The 22,387-nt window shown below is 51.8% G+C and overlaps 1 protein-coding gene across 17 annotated transcripts; it reads left to right on the top strand.

Moving 5' to 3' along the window:
* Nucleotides 1-1,213: 1,213 nt before the first annotated feature.
* On the top strand, nt 1,214-21,514 carry ZNF384 (zinc finger protein 384). 17 transcript variants are annotated; one of them, XM_060112535.1, is made up of 16 exons: nt 1,405-1,652; nt 2,561-2,620; nt 6,828-6,935; nt 7,412-7,499; nt 8,002-8,053; nt 8,710-8,759; nt 9,001-9,071; nt 9,361-9,598; nt 9,835-9,882; nt 10,085-10,409; nt 11,255-11,347; nt 14,886-15,110; nt 15,810-15,992; nt 17,487-17,565; nt 18,668-18,826; nt 19,316-21,513. In XM_060112535.1, exons 7-16 carry the CDS (start codon nt 9,006-9,008, stop codon nt 19,697-19,699), a joined length of 1,800 nt encoding a protein of 599 aa, XP_059968518.1. In that variant the 5' UTR covers nt 1,405-1,652; nt 2,561-2,620; nt 6,828-6,935; nt 7,412-7,499; nt 8,002-8,053; nt 8,710-8,759; nt 9,001-9,005; the 3' UTR covers nt 19,700-21,513. The 17 variants fall into 17 exon arrangements, with proteins under 17 accessions (XP_059968522.1, XP_059968512.1, XP_059968520.1 ...); XM_060112534.1 differs by having other exon boundaries at nt 8,710-8,763; XM_060112530.1 differs by lacking the exon at nt 8,710-8,759.
* The last annotated feature ends 873 nt before the right edge of the window (nt 21,515-22,387 follow it).

Below are 22,387 nucleotides of genomic sequence, written 5' to 3'. Positions count from 1 at the left end.
TATGTTCATTATATGTAAAATTTGGCATTACAGTTATTCCTATCCGGGTTATTTTGATCTCTAAGCAAGGAACTATTACTGTTAATAGGAGGCACTTTGATTCTGTTTCACTCGAAATAGAGCTGAGCCCAGAGGGATTCTGGTCAGATCTGGGACAAGCTGGTGGCAGCATTCATTTACTCAAATAGCATGTATTTATTTAGCATCTACTGTGTGCTCAGCAAAGCAGTGGGAGGGTACCATCTATGAAACAGTTTCTCCCGAGTTGCTGACAAACTTGCTTAAGAGTCACATATATGAAATAGTTAAAACAGACAAAAAAAAAAAAAAGGTACGGACTAAATGCTGTGGAAATTCGGAGAACGAGACCGTTGGAGCAATCAAGGAAGGCTTCCTGAAAAAGTTCACGTTAATTGTTCATTGATGCAACAAACGTTTACCAACTGCTTACTAAGTGCCAGGCTCTGAGGATACAGCAGCGAACAACTCAGAGTCCTTGCCCTCGTGGGGCTGATATTCCAGTGAGAAGAGGAGGACATCCAACATAGAATATAGAATCCAACATCCAATATAGAATCAGGTAGAGGTGAGTGCTATATGTAAAAGTAAAGCCGGGTGAGTAGGAGATAAAGATGTGGAAGAGGGCCACAAGAACTTAGAGACCAAAGCAAAGAGAGTAAGGGGTGTGGTTAGGCAGGGGTCGGATTCTGAGGCCTGGGAGGGGTTATTAGTCACGCTTTGGGCCTAAGGAGGGACCTCAGAAAACTACTGACACATCCTTTTCCTTTCTTTCATATTCAAATCATTGAGACATTCTTGAGAGTAAGAAAAAAGAATGGTAACTCCCTACGTCTGCCTATCGCCCCCTTGGGGGAAGGGAACCAGGACCCGACTTTTAAGAATCCATGCCGCCCCTCGTACCTTGATGCATAATTCATGAACCTGTCGCGTTTCCACCCGCCCACTTCCCCTAAAGTCCCTTCCGGAAGCCCGGAACCGCAGTCGTGAAGGTTCGGCTCCTGCCCTTAGCAGAACCCACCTTCACTTCCGCTGTGGCGTCACATCCCTGGAGGGTCTACCGCGTCCCCGGGCAGAAGCTACTTCCGCCCCTACTTGTCGTAACTTCCGCCCTGAGTATGCTTGAGCGCTAACCGCGCCGGATGTGCTCTAGCTGCTCCCGGAAGTGACTCGACCTTTGCATTTTCACCCCCCCTTTCCCCATTGCCGCCCCCCCAACATTGCTATTTCCCTCCCTCCCCCCTTTTCGTTTCCGGCGCTCCCGCCTTCTCTCAGCCGCGGCTCAACTCCGAGCCAGTGGGGGGAGGGAGGGAGGGGGCGTGGAGGAATCGGGGTTCTCGGGAGCACGAGCTGCGGCACCACTTCCGGGTGAGTGTTAGGGGAGGGAGGGAGGGAGGGGGCCACCCACTGCCTAGCGCCCCCGCCCTGCGGGTGTCTCGCGCACGATCCGTGCGTGTGAGTGTGTGGGTCTGCCTCGCGCCTAAAGTGCGTGCCCGCGCGCTCGCCTGGCGCTATCCCCCTCCCCTCGTCCTCTCCGGGTCCTCCCACCGCACTCGGCTCCCTCTTTCCCAGCAAACGCCGCCCCTCCCGCTCTCTGGCTCCGGCTCTGGCGCCGCCGCAGCCGTCGCCGCCGGGTGAGTCTAGCGCCGCTGCAGCCGGCGCGCGCCGAGCTCTCTGCTCCTTCCCCCTCCCCTTTTCCTTGGGGGGGGCGGGGAAGGGGGGGTCCACGATGGGACTGTACGTGTGTCCGTCCCGGAACCGGAAGTGGTTGTGGAGGAGCGGGCGATGGGGAGGAATGGGGGGGTTTAGGGGGCGGGTGTCTGTCTGGTGGGTGGTAGAGTTCAGCTCCCTGGAGAGGAAGGAGGGGCGTCCCAAAGAAGGGTCTTAGAGGAAGGGGTGGTGGGCGACCTCAGGAGAAGGCGCCCAGGGGCTGTCTCAGGACAGCGAAGGTGTTTGGGGGACAGCCGGGGTCTCCAGTAGCTAGACCACTGTGCAGGCTGAGGGAGGTACTTCTTGGCGCAGGGCCTTGGGTAGGCAGGGGCGAAGTCCTCGCGGCGGCGGGGGGGGGGAGGCCAGAGGAAGTGCCTGGGCCTGAACTGGCACTGTGCCTGACACAAGGGCTTGTGCATCCCCCCCGGGTCCTCAGCTTTGCCTTCTGAGCCAATCCTTGGGAGGCAGGGACGCTTCTCTTCTTCCAGCTCTTCTGTTCTCTAACCATCCCCACACACCCCCGCCCCCGCCTCCGGTTACCTGCGGCCCCGGGGGGACCAAGAAGAACCAGTGTCTGAGCCCAGGGGTGGACCCCACACACTGGTGTTAGAGTTCATCTTAGTTGCTGGGAATTGGATGTATTTCCCTTGTATCTACATAGGGGGTGGCCCTGCACTCCTGTTGTTCTATCCTTGTATCTTTGGATCGTTGGTCGGGGGTCCGCCTGCCTTCTGGACTGAGTGCCGATGGTCAAAGAATTCCTGAGGTTCTCCACAGTTCTCCGGTGGCTGCACCCTTACCGGCCCCTGTAACCCAGACAATTTGTTTACAGAAAGTTCAGGAGCCCTGGAAAGGACAAGGAATAAGACGACAGGAGGAAGAGAGAGAGAGGGTAAGACAATTTGGGGTTAATGGCTTTTCCAGTTTTGGGGGGCGAAGGGGTCATAATCAAATGGCCCTTTTGCGGACAGCGTGACAGAATTGTTCAAGTAGTAGCAATTGTAATACTAGTGTTTGCTGTGGGAGAAAAATCAGTCTCTTCGTATTATCTCTTGAGGATACCCAGGAAGTTTTGTGCAGAAAGTTGGCACTGTACCCCATCACCTTCCATTCCCACCAGTCCTCAACAAGAATGAGTTGTGAAATGCTCAAGTGAACTCACTAAGCAGTGTTGCATTGTGTCCAAAAGAGAAACTTATTCTGCTTTGGAGATAAATGGGCCCTAGTTACCAGTGTAGCCTTTGTGGCATAGCTAATGGAATTGCTTTCCCGTGTTTGGAACAAGCAGAACTGAGTTTAGAGTGGAGTTTGTATCCTTAACGTTGCATCGGTGTTTGGAGTGGATCTGGTGAGTGATTAGAATCCGTAGTGTGATGTTATTTGAATTTGACATGGTAGGGTGAAGTTTTGGGGAAGAAACTGATTCGTGGGTAGTTTGAAGTAAAATGGATAAAACTGTATGGAGCAGACTTCAGAAGTAGCTCTGGAAGAATTCAGAATATGAGGTTTGATGGTGATTGAGTTTTAGGTTGCCTGAAAATGACAATATGTCAACCCAACAGAGTTTGAGTTCAGAGCTTATAATCTTAGAGGTGTCTTCTGAGAACCAATTCCAGGCTGGTTTATAAAATTTATTCCCCATAGGTTTCTGAGCCAAGTTGGTGATTAACTATTAGGTGCATATTCCCTCTTCTCCAGACTTTTTTTCTTTGGTTTTTTCTTTCCTGCCTCACAGTGTGCAGATCCGTCAGTTAATAGTGGAACGGGCAGGGCACGGGGAACCACTATGGCGTTCTTCCTGCAGGGTGCAGGTACAGTGGTCCAGTGGTGCCCAGGGTAGAAGGTGCTGGCTCAGATTGCCAGCTTTGTGGTGGTAGTGGTCCTGTTGGTCTCTTTGGGCATGGTGTGATGGTCTTTCCCAATAGAATTGGGATAAACCTGTTCTCAGTTATTTTGTACTTGGGAGAGTTCACAGTAGGAAGTCCCCAGATCCTATTGGGATGGCCCTTCTTGAATGCCCTTAGGACCTGAGAAAAAGATTTGTTTCCTAACCGAGGAAGAATGGCCCTGTGTGTTTCCTCACTTCAAGTCCTTAGCTAACATTGCAACCTTTCTGCAGTTGTGCATTCTGGAACAGTTTTTTTCAATAAAGTGTCTGAGATCCATGTGTCAAGTTCCTTCCGTTTTTCTTTTTCTTAATTAATTATTTTTTTTAGTTTTGACTGCGTTGGGTCTTCGTTGCTGCGTGCGGGCTTTCTCTAGTTGCGGCGAGCCGGGGCTACTCTTCGTTGCAGTGTGTGGGCTTTTCATTGTGGTGGCTTCTCTTGTTGTGGAGCACGGGCTCTAGGCACGCGGGCTTCAGTAGTTGTGGCTCGCGGGCTCTAGAGCGCAGGCTCAACAGTTGTGGCGCACGGGCTTAGTTGCTCCGCAGCATGTGGGATCTTCCCAGACCGGGGCATGAACCCGCATCCCCTGCATTGGCAGGTGGATTCTTAAACACTGCGCCACCAGGGAAGCCCCTCAAGTTCTTTCTGCAGTTGAATTTGAGTTGATTGTTCTTTGCATCTCTCTTTCTTGTTAGTGCTTCTAGTTGGTGATTAGTAAGCTGGGGATTATAAATCTAATACTTTTGGGTAGTTCCTTTATAATTATGTGGTCTCTGTGTAATTTCTACTAATTGTCACTAATAGTCCTCATCACATGGAAGTGTTTCTCTAACTCTCCTCAGGAGTACTTTGAGCATTTTATTCTTTTTCTTCTGTGTGTTGTCTCCATCTCAATTCCATGTGCCTTATGAATTTTTAGGGGTTTTATACTCTTCCATCCTCTACCCAGGTAGAAATTTAGGAGAGTCGTAAATTACTGAGAGTCATTTACTGATGTAGGGCGTAAACCTAGATTCTGGAAGCCTTGATTCCTCAGTCCATCCTCTGGCTACTAAATTGGGTTGGTGTATTTCATGATTTCCTAAAGGTTGGTTGTGTGACACAATGTTATTTTCTTGAGAAAAGAAAACCATGCTTTATTTTGGGAGGAAAAAATGTAAAAATTGTAAGTACCAGGAAAGAAGTGGTGGTCTTCAGCACTGCTACGAAAACTGCAATGAGGCAGTGATGTCTTTATCCCTGGATGGCTGGTAGCACTGGGGAAGGACGGACAGATGGACAAAGGTCTGGTGCAAGAGTTCAAGTCCTCCTGTGTGTTTCATGGACGTAACTTAATATTGTCCTTTTTCTTCACCTTCTCAGTCTTGCAAGATTTCTTTTGAGATTGGAAAAGGAGTATGTAGTTCCTGAACCTCTTGAAAGGAAAATGCTGTCCAACTTAATTATAGTAAACGTCCCTTCTTATTGGAGAGCAGCAGAGGCATGGTGCGGTAGTAAAGTTGGAATTATAACCCAGATTTTCAATCTGCCAACATCATCTTTCCACCTACTGTGTTTTTCCTTCTTTCCTGAGCTTTGGGGCTATAATAGAAGCCTGCCTCTTCCTTCCCAGTCTAGGGTAAGCCCCTTCTGGTTTGTTTTTAATATGTTGGCGTAATCATCAAAACTGATGCTCTGTGGGGAGTTCCTTGGTGGCCTAGTGGTTAGGATTCGGTGTTGTCACTACCGTGGTCTGGGTTCTATCCCTGGTCGGGGAACTGACATCCCGCAAGATATGCGGCGCGGCCAAAATATAAAACAAACAAACAAAAGAAAACTGGCGCTCTGTGTAGAGATGAAGTTTCCCTGTAATACCATTACTTTCTTCGGGTTTTAAGAATGTTCATATGTACGTACCTGGATGTCAGGATGGTTTGGTGGGCGTTCCTCCATGCGTGATAGAGAGTTGAAAGGAGAAGTGGTAAAACCACAGTTGGCAGGTATTTGAGTGAGCTGGTGCCAGGGCGCCCTGTGACACAACCCCAGGGGGCGCCATTTACATCACATTCTGGCCTCAGAACAGTTGACCCTTTCTCCGGTGTCATCCTGCAGGCAGATATTGCTTCCAGTTGGGCAAGCAGGGTTCCCCGTGCACCCCCTTTTGGGTGGATGTATTTATCAGGAGCCCACAGACACGTTTATCATTTTGTCCTAGGAGCAGCTGTGGTTCTGATCTTCAGCTTTGTTCTTTTAAGAACCAAAGCAGACTGAGAGACTGGGTATCCAGGGAGGTGGGGGGGCCTTTTCTTCTATTTACCCCTTCCAGACAGTCTGACCTTTTAATTCAGACCCTATCATTCTAAAATCAGTTATTTTGGTGGCCAGGTGAGGTTTCACTCGATGTGGACAGAGAATATCATCTTTCACTGCATTTTGCTGTCGTTGAAAACTTCGTTTTTGGTGTTTGCTTTTTTTTTTGGCAGCCATGCTGTGGCTTGTGGGATATTAGTTCCCTGACCAGGGATTGAACCTGGGCCCTTGGCAGTGAAAGTGTGGAGTCCTAACCACCGGACCACCAGGGGATTCCCTGAAAACTTCATTGTTGAAAGTATTTATTGAGAACTACCTGAAAAGTATATAGTCCATTTCTGGAAATAGTCTAAATTTTGATTTGTGAATCAAGCCCCAGCATCAGAGAGCACGTACTTAAGCTGGCCTCTTGTAGGACCCTTTTCTAGCTTGCTCTTTGGTCCTGGGTTCAGATCCCTGTTCTGCTATTTACTGTTTGCCTCCAGTTTCCTCGTTTGAAAAATGGGTAACACAACATTATAAATCGACTATATTTCAGTAAAATGTTTTTTAAAGAGAAAGAAGAAAGAAAAATAGGGATTGCACTATGCTGCTTCATAGAATTGTTGTGGGATTAAATGGTGTGGTGGTCGTAAAGTGCTCAGAACAGTACCTTGAACACAGTGGGCTCTTAATAGGTGCTAATGGTGGTGGTGATATTGTCCTCCAAGTCACTTCGTGCCCGTTTGTCACAACCTACAGGCCATGTTTGACTCAGAAGCTGCTTCCCCTGAGCCCCTGGCAGGACACTGAGAATGGATGTAGTTTGGGCCGGGGGAGGAGGCTTGTTCGCCAGGATCCTGAGGGCAGCCTTATTTTCAGGCTCTCAGTTCCTCCCTCCTAAATTCTCACATCCGTAATGCGTTTACTTCCTTGTCTCTCTAGGGGGATATCATGATTAGATCCTCCTTTCCCTTACTCTCCAGCCTGACTCTCTACTGCGTTTCCACCACAGCCACCATTCTTGTCGATTTCATGCCTCTCAGCTAGAAGGTTAGAGGGACGGGGGCTGTGGGTCCCAGTGGGAGCCCTTGGCTTGGCTTTCAGGGTCCGTACGCGTAGGCTGCTGCCAGTTGGTTCACCAAGTATGGAATTCCCTACTGGGTGATGGGTCCTGTGTTAGAGCTTGGGGGCAGTTCAGGATGTGGCCCCTGCCTCCCCCAAAGCCGGGCAAGATCGGGTCCCCTTACACTGTGATCTCGCTGTTTCTCAACGTCCATTGCCTACGGAGGGCCTGAGGCTCAAGGCCCTTTATAAAGCTGGCAGGGAACTGGGTGGCACCCCTGTGGAGAGTGTCTGGTTTTACTGTGTTTATAACTCGGGAAGCAGGATTTGTCTGTGCCTGACCCTCAGGGCATTTAAAGTTGAGTCTCATTTGTGTGAAGCTGTGGTAGCCACAGACTTGCTTGCTCTACTTTGCTACTTTTGGGGTAAAATAGGCTGAAATTCAGTTCTGCTTCCCTTTATAGGTTTTATGAAAATTCAGAGTGTTGTTCAATAGAGCAAAAAATGTGATGAGACTTCTGGAGAAGGACCAGGAACACCATTACATTTAGAGTGAGATCTTTTGCTTCACCTCCTTTGCTGAAGAACTTTCCTGGTTTCCTTAGTCACTGCTTGAGACCCAGTTTCTCTGCCCAGTCTACCCACCCATCTCTTAGAATCCCTGGTGTCCGCCTCCAGCATGTCCTCAGTGGGACCATGTGTGTGACCAGGCTACAAGTCACAGCGTCCCGTGAGTCCTCCTGCCCCTCCTGGAGCCTGGCCGCTCTTGGCCCAGAGCAGCACCGCGGTGTTAATGTTTACTCCCTCTCCTCCTCACTTCCCCTTCCCACCGGTGTCCTCCTCCGGCTTCACCTGCCTTCTGCCAGCCTGGATCTCTCCTGGTCCAGGCTTTTGGGAAGCTACTCCGGACCAATAGCCTGCCATTAAGCCTTGTTAGGAGAAGCGATCAGAGTATGAAAATGAGTGGCGGGCTGCCTGGGTTCCGGACCCATCTGTGACTTGCACCGAGATTCTCAGGGATTCCTTTTCTTGCTCCTTATGCTTCCCTCCCCAGGTTTTAAGCTTGCTTGTCGTCCGCATACAGAGGAGAGCTTGAACTCTTAGAGGTATAGTGTTTGAGAACTACAGAGGAGTCTGGTAATGTGTGTGTGTTCTGACCCACCATTGTCCCTGTTCTAAATCCCTTTAGGTGGAGATCTGGGGTGCTGGTGCTAGAAACAGTCCCCCTTTTTTTTTCTGGCCGTGCCATGTGGCTTGCAGGATCCTAGTCCCCCGACCAGGGATTGAACCCGAGCCCTCGGCAGTGAAAGCGCAGAGTCCTAACCACTGGACCGCCAGGAAATTCCCTAGAACCCCTTTTAAAACTGGTTAACTCCTAGGTCCTTACTGCTCAGTCCAGTGTGCGTGGTACCCAGTGCAGCATCACAGATGTTCTTAGACCTTGGTGGGATCCATGGGGCGTGGTCCCCAGATATCATCTGGTACCCCAAAGACCTTGATTCTGATTCTTGCCAATTTCATTCTTTAATTCTCTTGGACATTTTGTATTCTGGCCTAGAACCTTTTCAGGCTACAGGGAACGATAGACATGTCCGTTGGAACCCTTGAAATTTTTTATTTCAAGGAAGATGGCTTTGAGGGATGAAAGGAGAGGAACAATGATAGGTACCCTGGCTGTTTTCAAGCCGATTGGTGATCTGCTTTGTGTGGACCTTGGGTCCATGCCTTCCTCTCTCATGACTTCAATTTCTCTTTTTGTCAGCCAAAGAAAGAAATACCAATTCTGTTTATTTGGAGTACAGGAAACATTGTGTGGGTAAATGAGATGTGTGTACGTTCTTTCACCAGCATCTGAACTGTGATAGCCTCTGTTGGATGGGGATGTAGTGGGGAGTGGCTCTGACCAGAGGGACTAATATGCTCGACCCTGAGGCCTTGACTACTCACTCCCAGCCCTGTGGGAAGAGACCTGGAGCTCCTCAGCGCCCCCTCCCCCTTGCTCAGCTGCGTCAGATGGTTCCTGAGTGTGATGTGGTCTCGTTCCCTTCTTCAGGTAGAATGGAAGAATCTCACTTCAACTCTAACCCGTACTTCTGGCCTTCCATCCCCACGGTCTCAGGACAGGTACGTGGTGTTTGGTTTTTTTACTTCTGCTCCACTGGGTACTTTTTTCAGCCCTGAGTAGCAAGTCCTATTACCGTGGACACTGAAGCAAGATAACTCCCATGCTGTTTCGCCAGGCCCCCCATCGTTGAGAATTACACAGCGTTTCTGTTCAGCTTCTCTCTGGAAGCACAGATATTAACCACCCGCCGTTCGGTCCCCACAGAGGATGGACAGCGCAAGGTGCCGAGGGAGCGGACAGCCTCGGGACTCTCCCTCAGAGGCCACTGTCCCGTTCCTTTTCTTTCAGATTGAGAACACGATGTTCATCAACAAGATGAAGGACCAGCTGTTGCCGGAGAAGGGCTGTGGGCTGGCTCCGCCCCACTACCCCACCTTGCTGACAGTGCCTGCCTCGGTGTCCCTGCCCTCGGGCATCAGCATGGACACAGAGTCCAAGTCAGACCAGCTGACCCCACATAGCCAGGCGTCCGTTACCCAGAATATCACGGTGGTCCCTGTGCCGTCGACAGGACTGATGACCGCTGGTGAGCACCCTCCGCTCTTCTCCAATCTGAGGTGTTGATCTTCCACGATCAGTACCCCAGGCTGGAGGGCGCCAAGGACATGGGGAGTGGGATATGTGTTTGATTACTCAATCAGATTCTTATTAAGTGCCTACTGTGTGCCTAGCAATGCGCTAGGCATTGTGGGCGATACAAAGAAGTAGAAGATGCGGTCCCTGCCTTTGAGGAGGTGACATTCTTTCCTTCTCTGAATCAAGGCGTCTCCTGTTCTCAGAGGTGGAGAAGAGAAGGGAGTCAATCAAGGGGTAAATCTCACTGTTACTGGGGGCGGGGTGGGGACAGGGGTTAGGAGACCACTGTTTTTCTACAGGGTTTGGGGTTTCCTGTATACTCTGGGCGGGGGGGCGGTGGTGAGGGGTTAAATAGACAATGATCTGGGGAAAATGACGTAGGGCTAGGATCAGGACTGGGCAACATGACGCCATCTCCTTTTTCTCACAATCCTAGGTCCCGGCTTGGTTATCACATCCCCCTCAGGCTCCCTCGTGACCACAGCCTCGTCAGCTCAGACCTTCCCCATTTCGGCTCCCATGATTGTCTCAGCTCTTCCCCCTGGCTCACAAGCCCTGCAGGTGGTCCCTGACCTCTCTAAGAAGGTAGCCTCGACCCTAACAGAGGAAGGCGGCGGCGGCGGCGGCACCGTGGCCGCCAAGCCCCCCCGGGGCCGAAAGAAGAAGCGGATGCTGGAATCGGGGCTGCCCGAGATGAACGACCCTTACGTCCTCTCCCCTGAGGATGACGATGACCATCAGAAAGACGGCAAGACCTACAGGTAAGGATCAGAGCCGGGGCAGGATGGGGTGCGGCGCTCTCAGCTCCCCTGCCCGCACTGGGCTCTGCGCTCTGGCGGCTTCCACCTCAGATCCACGTGCATGTCAGGTGTTCCGTTGAGGGGTAGGAAGGTGGAGCTTCTGGCCCCTCTCTGGCTCCTCTTCCCCAGGATGCAGACCCATTTCACCCCTTCCTTTTTTGAGGTCTTCAGCATTGACTTATCTTGGGGTGACGTAATGGAATTTCTTTCTTGTAATGAGGCTTTAGACTGGGTTTGAGACTCTTGTCTCCAGCTCCTTTGTGGTTCCTACATTTTCCATTCCTATTTTTTCAAGAAACATTTCTGGTAAGCCCCTAACCTTAACCGGTGTGCTATCCACCAGTTCTTGGGCCGTATTTGAGCATTGAGCCTGCCTGACCCTGCATGGTTGGGATGATGGGAGGGGTCTGTATAAAAAGGTGGAACGATTAGGATACCTCCCCTTCCCCCCTGTGGAATATATGCTTGTGAAATGGCTGTTTGCTCACTTTCTCATTCATGGAAGTTCTTTTGATCCTCCACTTCCTTTAAGTCGTCCGTTGCCAAAAAGCATTATAAGCATATTTGCATGTGGTACTATACAAAAATAATTACCTATCTAAACTCCCTGCCCTTTGAAAGGTGTAAATCTTTTAATCCCCTTGAGAACTGTCAAGGGCCCTAGTGGGTTTGGGGAGTCTGGTCCCAGTGTACAGAGTGGAATAACCACCGTCACAGCTTTGACGCAGACAGGGGTAGATGTGCATGGCTGGGAGACTGGGTCTGTCCTTAGTGTACCGAGATGGGCAATGTTGTTCCCATTTTAGGAGCGAAGGGAACTGCGGCACAGGAAATGGACAGAGCCTTGGGCTCATGGATTCAGTTCCCGGCTCCACCACGAACTTGCTGTGTGACCCTGGGCAAGTCCTTTTCCCCTCTCTGGGCCTCAGTTTCCTCATCTGTAAAATGGGGAGAATTCTGTTTATGCCTCCCAGTTGTTGGGAGTATATATCAAATGAGATTTGAAATGTTGGGAACTTCGAAAGAGATGAGAAATAGTCATCATTTAGCATTTACTTTTATGTGTTGTACACGTCTACCATGGAGAGTTCAGAGCGTTTAAATCCGTCTTTGTAAGTCAGAATGAGGGGAGTGTTGCTATGCAGAAAGTATTGAGCACTGCAGAATTCCAGCTTATAATCTGGAAGTTCACTGCAGCTTTATTATTACAGGTGTAGCCCACTTTATACAGTAAAAGTGTTCCTGAGCAATGCTTACGTCATATCATATTATACAGGTAGTTGACAAGTTTGGTTCATGTAAAGGTATCATACATTCCATGAAATGAAAATCCCTTTTAAATTTATTTTGTCGAAATTTGGATTTTTATGTGTTGGCTTCAAGTGAGGTCATTGTGACCTGGAGCTACACCTGAACGAGACCGGTTGTTGCAGGAACGGTGGGAGGGCTCCCTGACACTCTGTAGGGCCCTTCACGTGGATCAGTGTCCTCTGGTTCTGCCAAGGTTTCTCTCTCTTTGTCTTCCGGACCCACATTAAAGCTATTTCTGGACTTCCCACACTGGGCATGTGTAAAGAAATGTGAATGTACAATTGGAGGGCAGCCCTGATAGGACTTTCCACACACTACCTCCAGGTGACTAAAGAGAACTCTGAATTTAAGGGGCACTGATTATGTTATAGGTAAACGGAATTTCTTCAGAAACTCAGAACTGAGGTTCCAAAGGAATCTCTTTAATCACGAAGAATCCCCGTTTCGATGGCAGGTGTGGGTCAACCACATCCATCCCTGTGGTCTGTGGCATTTGACTGGGTATTGGGGGAACTGGGTTCTTTTGCTCTGGGCAAGTCCACTTATTTCTAGTAAAATCTGAAGACCAATCATGGCCCTCATCTATCCTGTGGAAATGTTCTCAGGGAAAATCAGAGTATCTGAAAGTGTTTTTGAACATCTTAGGGAAAAAAGGGTTGATAATTCACTTCAAAGCGGTTCCTGTAACCAAGGCCATTGCCCTGCATGCCTCCAAGGGAGCACCCTTGTGGTGTCGGGTGTGAATGGTGCCCCCTGGAGCTGTGCGCCCAGCGACACGGCCACTGCCCACTGCCACAGCTCTCCTAATCGGGTTTCTTTCCCAGCACCTGACACCTTGCATTAGGCTTGTACTTATTTGGCTTCTCTGTAGTTTTCGTGTTTAAACATTTCTGGCAGATGATAGGATGGTCCAGCTTCCCCCCTGGATACCTCTAGTGTGAGGAGTCTTAAGGTTAGGTGAGACTGAATCACCGTTCGCCCTTTGGCAAACTGCTTTACCTTTCTGAGCCTTTGTGCTCCTTTCTGTAGAACAGGGATAGTACTTGCCGGGTTGTTTTAAGGAGCGGAAACAGTGTGTTTAAAGGACCTGATTGGAGCCCGGCAGTGTCAGCACAACGACAGGTGGCAGCCGTTACTACCGTTATTATTATGTTATCGTTATGATTGTCCTTATTACACTCACACCTCTGGAGACAGCTCATTGTGTTGCCAGTCCATTATTGATGAATTTAAGTTTTGCAGATCCTTCTCTAGTTGCAAACTTTGAGGAAGAGGGTTATTTTCTCTTCTATAACTAATTTCAGGTTAAGGGGTGCAGTTATGTGTTCAGCATTGACAGGCAAACTCACGAGGTTTGGTTTGAGCTAAAATCATTCCACCTGTCTGAGAAATCTTAGTGGAGGGAAGTTATTTTGTAACTCTAGTGCAGTTCCTCTCCAAGTGACAATGTGTCTAGTTTTCTAACCTCAGTTTTAGTGAAATATATAGTACCATGAGCTCACTCAGCACTGGTGCGGCTAACATTAATGCAGTTTTATCGTTAGAGAATGCTTGGCTTACCATTGACTATCCTGGGTGTTTGCTGGCCCTTTTGGGGGCAGTTATTTATCTCTCCATTTTACAGACCAGAAAATTGAGGTCTAGATTGATGAGCAAGCCTGTAACTGAACCCTGAGTAGAGCCCCGGTGTCCAGACTTCCGTTGGCTGTGTCCTTTGGACCCTGCTAACTATAAACAGAACCTCCTACCCTCCCACACAATGGTTGGGCATCCCAGACAACAGCCAGGGGTTGGTAAACAGGTAATCGGATTTCTTTCAGTATTATCAAGTGACTAGAGAACTAGAAATTGGCCTCAATGATTGGATTTTTAATGGAAGCATTAATACAGGAACAATACCCCCAAGTAACAGTGGTCTCTTCTTCTCTGAGGAGCTCAGAGTTCTTTTTAGTCTGCATCTCAGTTATTCTCTAATATTCTCTTGGGATCAGGAAAAAAAGCAGAAGTCACCCTTCACCATCCCAAGCCCCTCCTAGAGAGAGAAGTTGGGGGGGACCCAGAGAAGAGGGACTTGCCCCAGTTGCCTGGCTTCTAGGCTGCGGCCGTTGCTACCAGCCCACATTGTGTGCTGGTGAGTTGTTTGAGTGATAGGGTTCTAGCTCACATATAGATAGCTTTCGCCCAGTAAAGTCTGAATAGTTGTGACTTATCTTGCCCACAGGCCTCCTTATTCGATAGTGTTGGGCAGTATCAGAGCAGGAAGAAGGATTACCAGCTCAGATGATGCATGAAAGTGTATTCAGATGATACGGTTGTCAACCCCAAGTGCTGGCATTGTGCTAGGAAAGAGGAGAGGTTTAGCGGGGAAGCTCAGCATTTTGCCAGTCTTTTTCTCCTTAATATTTGAGGGACACAACCCACTCCAGCAGTTACCTTGGCTCATTGCAGAAGTAATTCTCACTTGATTGCTAGGGGGCCGGGGGATGGGGGGAGTCGGTGGAACATCAGATCCAGAGCAGAGGCTGGACGTGTGGTTTGGGAAAGCCCCCTCCAAATAACCCTGATTAATTCTTCACCTCATCCCTCTAGAAATCACTGGCAAAAAGGAGAAAATCTGAGAGAAGACAGTTATCTGAGGAGACAGGAGAAAAGTCCCCTGAGGAATCTAGTCAGGTTGTCCTCATTGTCCCCTCAGGAGCTTGAGGATTACCTGAGGGATGTACTTTCTCCACGGGAAACTGGGGAGAGGGGTTCTTCAGAAGTCTGAGGTCAAGTTACAGGCAGAAGGAAAACAGAGGTTAGGTGATATTCCTGGTCCGGTGAAAGCCATGTCAGCCCAGGGCCTGTAATAAGACTTTCCTGTCTTACCTGGTTGAATTCTTGTTTATGTACACACTTAGGGAGTCCAGGCATTTCAGCAAACACTTATTAAATACTTGCGTTGGGCTGTATTAGAAGTGCAGGCTGTAAAGATAGATAAAATAGAGCTCCTCCTCTCGAGGGCCTCGCGTTGTCGCTGCAACAGAGGAGAGATCAGATAGGTCGGCATCTTTGGAAGCGGAGGGGCGGGTTCAGCGACGCCCTCTCGGCGGGCAGGGTCCTAACCGCTGCCCTCCCTTGGCCCAGGTGCCGGATGTGCTCCCTGACGTTCTACTCGAAGTCGGAGATGCAGATCCACTCCAAGTCACACACCGAGACCAAGCCCCACAAGTGCCCACACTGCTCCAAGACGTTCGCCAACAGCTCCTACCTGGCCCAGCACATCCGTATCCACTCGGGGGCCAAGCCCTACAGTTGTAACTTCTGTGAGAAGTCCTTCCGCCAGCTCTCCCACCTCCAGCAGCACACCCGGTAAGGCTGCTCTCAGTCTCCCCACGGCTCCCTGCCGTGGAGCCCTCACCCCGAGGCCACGTGGCCCACGCCTCCTCTTTTCTCCACGTGTTTTCTTTTGTCCCTTTCAACTCTGCCGTTTGGGAGCCTCGATTCTCTCCCACTGCTGTCTGTGAAAACTAAACTCCGTATCCCCGCAGCTTGGGGGTGGTGCCTGGAAAATTGTGCTCTCGGTCCCAGAGTCTGGAACGATTTGTGTGGCTTCTCTCTGTGTCTGTGTTTGGAACTCTTCTGCAGAGCAGGCCCTGCTTTTACTATATGCTTCAGTTCAGAGCCAAGGTGTGCATTCAACCTCAGGTCCATGGGGAACAGGCGGTGTTGGTCTTTGTTCAAATTACTGTTTGCAAGCAGGGTGTCTGTGGTGAGTGTGTAACCTTGGCACAAAACAGAGGGCTGACGAGACCGAAATCTTTAAGGTTACAGGAGCCAGGGGTGCAGCTCTTCATCATCTCACTGCCATTCTAGCCACCGACTTAAGATCCGCAGCAACCTAGATGTGGGTGTCCTCTTCACGAGCCTCTCCAGGCCGGCGCGGGTTTGTGGGGGAGGGAGGAGGGGTGCTCTCATCCGTCAAGCAACATCATTTCACCCAGCGGAGAGCCGAGCCCGTGGTGTCGAACCGCTCCCTCCTCCCCCCTTCCCTCCTCTCCTCTCCGGCAGGATCCACTCCAAGATGCACACGGAGACCATCAAGCCCCACAAGTGCCCGCACTGCTCCAAGACCTTCGCCAACACCTCCTACCTGGCCCAGCACCTCCGTATCCACTCGGGGGCCAAGCCCTACAACTGTTCCTACTGCCAGAAGGCCTTCCGCCAGCTCTCCCACCTCCAGCAGCACACACGGTAAGGGAGAGTGGCGGGCTACTGGCCCCGCCCCGCTGGCATGCCCTCCCCACCCCCGCCCCGGACACACACAACAACCCGCATGCGGGGGGCGGGGGAGAGACCCGGCTGGAGGAGAGAGCTGGCCGGAGGAGAGCGCAGCTGGCATCTGGGAGGAAGACCAAGCAAGAGTGGAGACGCAAGTGGACGCTCAGAGCGCCTTTCTGGGGCAGAAGCAGCGCCGAGGAGACACAGTGACTGTGGGACATTCCCTGATCCGAGGGAGGAGGGAACTCACCGGGAGCGGAGCGGACGTTTCCTGCCCTCATCCCCTCCCTGGAGACACGTGTGCACACATCCTGCAAGATTCTCTCCTCGATGCCAAAGCAGGGCCACTTGGTTGGAGAAGACCATCCCTCTAGCCCTTAGGGCACCGATTATGGACGGGAGGAGGTATAATCAGACTCCAGCTGGGTACCAACCCAGCGACACCTACAGCACCAAGCAAGGCCCCAAGGGAGGCCTGGGCTACAGAAGAGAACAAAGCGCAGCGTAAACGTTCACAGAGAACCGGCAAGTGAGACGAAAAGGCTCCTGCTCCGGAAGGATGTGCACCTCGTCCCGTGAATCTGGAGTGGCTCGGAGGTGAGCCCGCCTCCTGGAAGAGCTGATGGTCTCCTTCAGCGGGGCCTCAAGTTGAGCTGGAGTCCGGACTCCTGCTGGCTACAGGTCTCCTCTCCCGGCTGCTTCCGGAGGTGGCGATCCCCCTTAAAGCGGTCCGACAGCTCGCTTCTCGAAGAGGAGGAATCGGGCTTTCCTCACAAGGAGACGCGTCCTGCGAGGTTTTCAGGATTTTATACCCGGGATCTCGAAAAGCACCTGGTCACAGAGATGCTTCTGAAGTCCCTGCCGAGGAGCAGGGGGTCTGCCAACCCTCGAGTCCTTGGCTCGTCTCAGCAGAGGGCCCTATAGTGTTTGCAAGGAGGTCAGATCAGTAGTAAACGAGGCGTTGCCTGCCGTTAGGGGCTGAGCTGGGAAAAGCCCCGAGGAGCTTCCACCAGCATCGAGGTTGCTGCCGCCCTTCACGGTTCGCATAACTCTTGTGCTTTGCTTTGACCCCAGGACTTTCTCTGGGATCGGTGCTAAGGCTGAAGGGGTACTTTCTGGCTGTATGTTGGGGGCCAAGGGAGAAGTGTTATGTGTTTCTTTTTTCTCGCCGTGTGTTTATCTCACGTTTCTGAACTCTCGTGAGGGCCGGTGACTGTAGGAGCTGCCTTGGCTGCCAGGTCGTGGCCTCCCTGCGCCTTGGCTGCCAAGCCCCCGGCCCTCCCCCAGCAGAGAGGAGCCCAGCTTGAGCGGAGTGGTGCGGGCAGCGAGCAGCAGTCGGGCCCGCTGGCCTGAGCCGGCGTCTCCTGGAGACCCACCCTGTGCTCCCAGAGGAGGCCTGTTAAGGCGCTGGTCCCTGAGCGGCCTTGCTGATGTCCTTCCCCTTTCTTCTTCTCTCGTCCCGTGCAGAATCCACACCGGGGATAGGCCGTACAAATGTGCACACCCGGGCTGCGAGAAAGCCTTCACACAGCTCTCCAACCTGCAGGTAGGTGTTCCGCCCTCCACACGAGGCCTTGAGTCTAAGACGTGGGGTCACAGTGCCGTTTGACTAGTACAGTGGTTCTCAAACTTTTTCAGGATGCTTTATGTTCTTAACAGTCACTGGGGAGCCCAAAGAGCTTTCACTGATGTGGGTAACACCTAATTACATAGACATTAAGAAACTGAAAAAGTATTTAGTCATTTGTTTAAAAATAACAAACTCCATTGTACGTTAACATAAATAACAAATCTGTGAACCTCCCTCCCCGCAAAAAGAAGTTTAGTGAGAAGAACGGCGTTGCTTTATGTTTACGCACGTTTCTCTAATGTCTGGCTTACTAGAAGATGGAGAGATCCTCTTACCTGCTGCGTTCCGTGTTTACGCTATTACACATCACGTAATGTCTGTATAGTCATGGAAGAATGAGAGTGGAAAGGCACACGGTGCCGCCTTGTAATGACGACTATTTTGAAAATAGTTTTGGCCCTGTGGGCCCCCTGAAAAGGTCTTGGTGTCCCCGGCAATCCCCACGCCTCCCTTTGAGAACCACTGGACTCGTGGGACCAGGCGTAGCCGCCGTTCTGACGTCCAGGGTCCTGCAGGATGCTGCTTCCCTTCGCTGGTAGCGCCTGAAATTCCCTTTGCAGCCATGTCTGCTGCCTTCGGACGGCAGAGAACCCAGGAGGCCCGGCACCCAGCCCGGGGCTTTCCACTGAGGCCAAGGCGGCAGGCGGGCAGAGCCTGGCGCACCCGCCCTGACCCCCCCCCCCGCCCCGCCCTCAGTCCCACAGGCGGCAGGAGGGCAGAGCCTGGCGCACCCGCCCTGACCCCCCCCCCCCCGCCCCGCCCTCAGTCCCACAGGCGGCAGGAGGGCAGAGCCTGGCGCACCCGCCCTGACCCCGCCCCCCGCTCTCAGTCCCACAGGCGGCAGGAGGGCAGAGCCTGGCGCACCCGCCCTGACCCCGCCCCCTGCTCTCAGTCCCACAGGCGGCAGGAGGGCGGAGCCTGGCGCACCCGCCCTGACCCCGCCCCCCGCTCTCAGTCCCACAGGCGGCAGGTGGGCAGAGCCTGGCGCACCCGCCCTGACCCCGCCCCCTGCTCTCAGTCCCACAGGCGGCAGCACAACAAAGACAAACCCTTCAAGTGCCACAACTGCCACCGGGCGTACACGGACGCGACCTCGCTGGAGGTGCACCTGTCCACGCACACGGTGAAGCACGCCAAGGTGTACACCTGCACCATCTGCAGCCGGGCGTACACGTCGGTGAGCACGCAGAGCCCCCCTCCCCTCCCCGGCCAGGATCAGTCAAGAGCCCAGACATTGAAGAGACCCAGAGCTGAGGAGGTTGGGGGATGCCTGGTCCCTTAAGCCCATAGCGATTGCTCAGCCGTGATTCTTCATTTTACTGAGACATAGGACAAAAGACAGCGTCTTGAAATGGTGAGAGACGAGAGGTTTCAGTTGGATGTTTTCCATGAGACTCCAGAAAAAGGTGGTCAGGTTGTTCCATTCAGAGATCTTTGAGAAAGTGATCGCTTTCCCTGTGCCAGTTGAACGCCCACGGTGACCCTAAAGGTCTCCGCCTCGTCCACCCGGTGCAAGCACTGAGAGTGGCTCATGGGGAGAACCTGCGTGGCTCTAGAGCACCTCTGTATAAGTGTCGTTCTGTTCAAGGTAACAGCCCAGGGTGCTGGTTACAGGGAGCTTCCTTCCTCCTCTTTCTTCCCTCAACCCCTCTTCCATCCCCCTCAGGAAACGTACCTGATGAAGCACATGCGCAAACACAACCCTCCTGATCTCCAGCAGCAGGTGCAGGCGGCGGCGGCGGCGGCGGCGGTGGCCCAGGCCCAGGCCCAGGCCCAGGCTCAAGCGCAGGCTCAAGCGCAGGCCCAAGCACAGGCCCAGGCCCAGGCCTCCCAGGCTTCGCAGCAGCCACAGCAGCAGCCGCCACAGCCTCCGCACTTCCAGTCCCCGGGGGCGGCCCCCCAGGGCGGGGGTGGCGGGGACAGCAACCCCAATCCCCCGCCCCCGTGCTCCTTCGACCTGACCCCCTATAAGACGGCGGAGCACCGCAAGGACATCTGCCTCACCGTCAGCACCAGCACCATCCAGGTCGAGCACCTGGCCAGCTCGTAGAGACCTGTGCTGCCGTCCCCCGGGGAGAGGGGAGAGAGACTCTGGTCCCTTCTTCCTCCAGCTCCTCCTGGTGGGAAAAGTCCTCTTCTTCCTTGACAGGCCCCGGCTCCATCTCCTTGGGCCTCAGGCATGGCCTTCTCTCACAGGATGCCATCCTTATTGTCTCAGCTCCTCTTCCGAAGGGACGTCAGCCCTCCCGAATGGCAGAGGGGTTCTGAGCTGGTCGCGTGATCCAGCAGCCTCCCGCCTAAGCGTAGCTTTTAACATTGGGGGTTGGTGCTCAGGGGAGGGGTTTGCTATGACCTCATAGAGACTTTTCCAGCGTGGGCACTTACTCTCTCCTCACCCTCGTAATCCTCCAAGCTCGGGCTGACAGAGGACTAGAGGCTGGCACTCCCAGACGGCACAGAGGAGGGAGCCCTAAATGCAAGCAGCCTCCCGTTCTGTTCTTGCCTGCGAAGGAACAGGGGCTCCTCCCGTGCCCCTGTCCCTGGGAGCCGTTTTCTTCCCCTCACGATCTCACTTCACTTCCTACCTGATGCTGGAGGGAGGTCTGGGGCGGGTCAGACCCCCTTTATTTGTAAAGGGGCAAGGGCCGAGATGTGGTCCCCAAGGGGCCGGAGATCCCCAGAATGGCCGACGGTGGCTTAGAAGTGTGGGTTATGGTTTTCCTTGGAGCCTCGCCCCTTCTCTGCCAGCCGAGGCCCTGTGCTCAGTCTCCCCGTCCCCAGCCTAAGGAGCTGCGGGTTCTTTATGAAACCCCACAATAAGGGGGCTGCAGAGAAGGGAGAGTTCGGGGCAGATGCAAGGACTGGACTTAGCTCCCTAGGTGCCGCGGTCAGTTGCCGGACACGGATTTATATATAAATATATATATATAAATATATATATACCCACTCATCACGGCCATCTTTGTTGTAACCATTTCTGTGTTTATAAATGCATTATCTCTGAGAATTTTCATATTTGATGTTTTGTTTATTTTTGTCCCTTTTGTTTTTCTCCACCCTGTCTTCTGGCCAATGGCATTTTTATTTCCTTTCGTCTTTTTTTTTTTTTTTAAAATCACGGCAGATTTCAGAGAAAAGAGAAAATGGAAAAACAAATCAGGAAACCAGTTGTTATAAAGTAATTTAAAATGAGGAAAAAAAGAAAAACTTATGTACAAAACCAAGGGGTGTTTTTAGAACCTTGTATAGAAATAAATTCGTGTAAAAGGATCAGAGGCAGTGGAGCTACTGATGTGAGTGTAAGCGTGGGAAACAGCTCTTTGGGGAGATGTTCAAGGCCAGTACTAAGGATTTACAGTAGAGTGTGCAAACGGTAAGGACGAACGCTGTGTGATGGGGCTGTGTGTGTATCCCTGGCCATAGAAGGGCAGAACCTTGAAATTTCTGAAGTGAAACCTTGGTTCATGAGGGTTCCTACACACAAATCCTGCTGTGAGGACTGTGTCGCCCAAGGTGTAGGAGCAGGGTTTCAGTCGTGTGTTAACAAGATACCTCGAAGCTCTCCCGATCCAGGAAACGGAAGCACGGCCTCCTGGAAGGACCTGCACTGCTGCCAGAGCATCTGTGGGCTCAGTGCTAATTCCAGCTGGCATATCCTGTGGCACCTAAAACCAGCGGTTTCCAGTGGTGGAACCCATAACCGGGATAGAAGAATGAAACAGGACGGTTGTGGTGCTGAGGGGTAGAGTATGGGCGGGAAGCCTGGACTTCCGCCCTGGCTCTCCCATCCACCAGCATGGGCCGCGGTGCTGCTTCAGCTGTTAAACGAAGGGATTGGGCTAGATCACCTCCAAGATTCCTTTCTGAAAATTAAAAATATTTAAGCACTGAAAAAGTTGTGACAAAGCTCCCACGTCTGACAACGTGGCCATCCTGTGTGGGACTGCTTGCTGGGCGGCCACGCTCGTTAGCTGGTGGCGTGTGGATAGGCAATGAAATAACACCTCTGAGCTTAGGGCTCGGGCTCTTGTGTGGGCATCCAAAATAGTCTCAGTCTGTGGTGTGACACTTAACGACTGTATCCCATATGACCAAACGTGCAGTGTGTGTTTCCTGCATATTTACTACTTTCCCTCCTGTTCTCACCAACTGTTGAATTGACATTGAGAGCCCTACCTTCATCACAGGTATTACAACCAGCGCCTCTTTTGAAGGGTACCCTCGCACTTCAACAGCAACAACCCTATGAAGTGCGCAGTGTTCCAGGCATTTGATAGAGAAGGAAACAGGCACGGAGATTAAATTATCCAAGGGCCTGCCGCTTGCAATTAGAGGGACGTCTTCTAGATTCTATTGCTCTGTCTACCACCTGCTCAGTAGTAAACCTGGGGTTTCACCTTGCCCTTTTTTACATATCTGAGCTAAATTATGTGGCTGAAATGTTTCACTGAAAACCTGCCACGTGGGCGTTCCCTGGTTGCCTAGTGGTTAGGATCTTGGGCTCTCACTGCCGCCACCCGGCTTAACTCCCTGGTCGGGGAACAACCCGCGAGCCGCGGCACAGTCAAAAAAAAAAAAAAAAAACACACCAAAACCTGCCATGTGACATTAATACTTATTATTAAGAACGCGTGATTTGGGGTGACAATGATCTCCAAAACTGTCTTACACTCTCCGGCTCTGGGCGTTGAGTTCTGCGTCCCTGGTGTGGTGGCGGCCTGTCGTGCACTTGGTGGCT

The sequence above is a fragment of the Mesoplodon densirostris genome, chromosome 11 (assembly GCF_025265405.1).
Source record: "Mesoplodon densirostris isolate mMesDen1 chromosome 11, mMesDen1 primary haplotype, whole genome shotgun sequence".
NCBI classification, from domain to species: domain Eukaryota; kingdom Metazoa; phylum Chordata; class Mammalia; order Artiodactyla; family Ziphiidae; genus Mesoplodon; species Mesoplodon densirostris.
The sequence above is the reverse complement of the archived record's forward strand: the minus strand, read 5'-3'. Positions and strand labels throughout refer to the sequence as shown.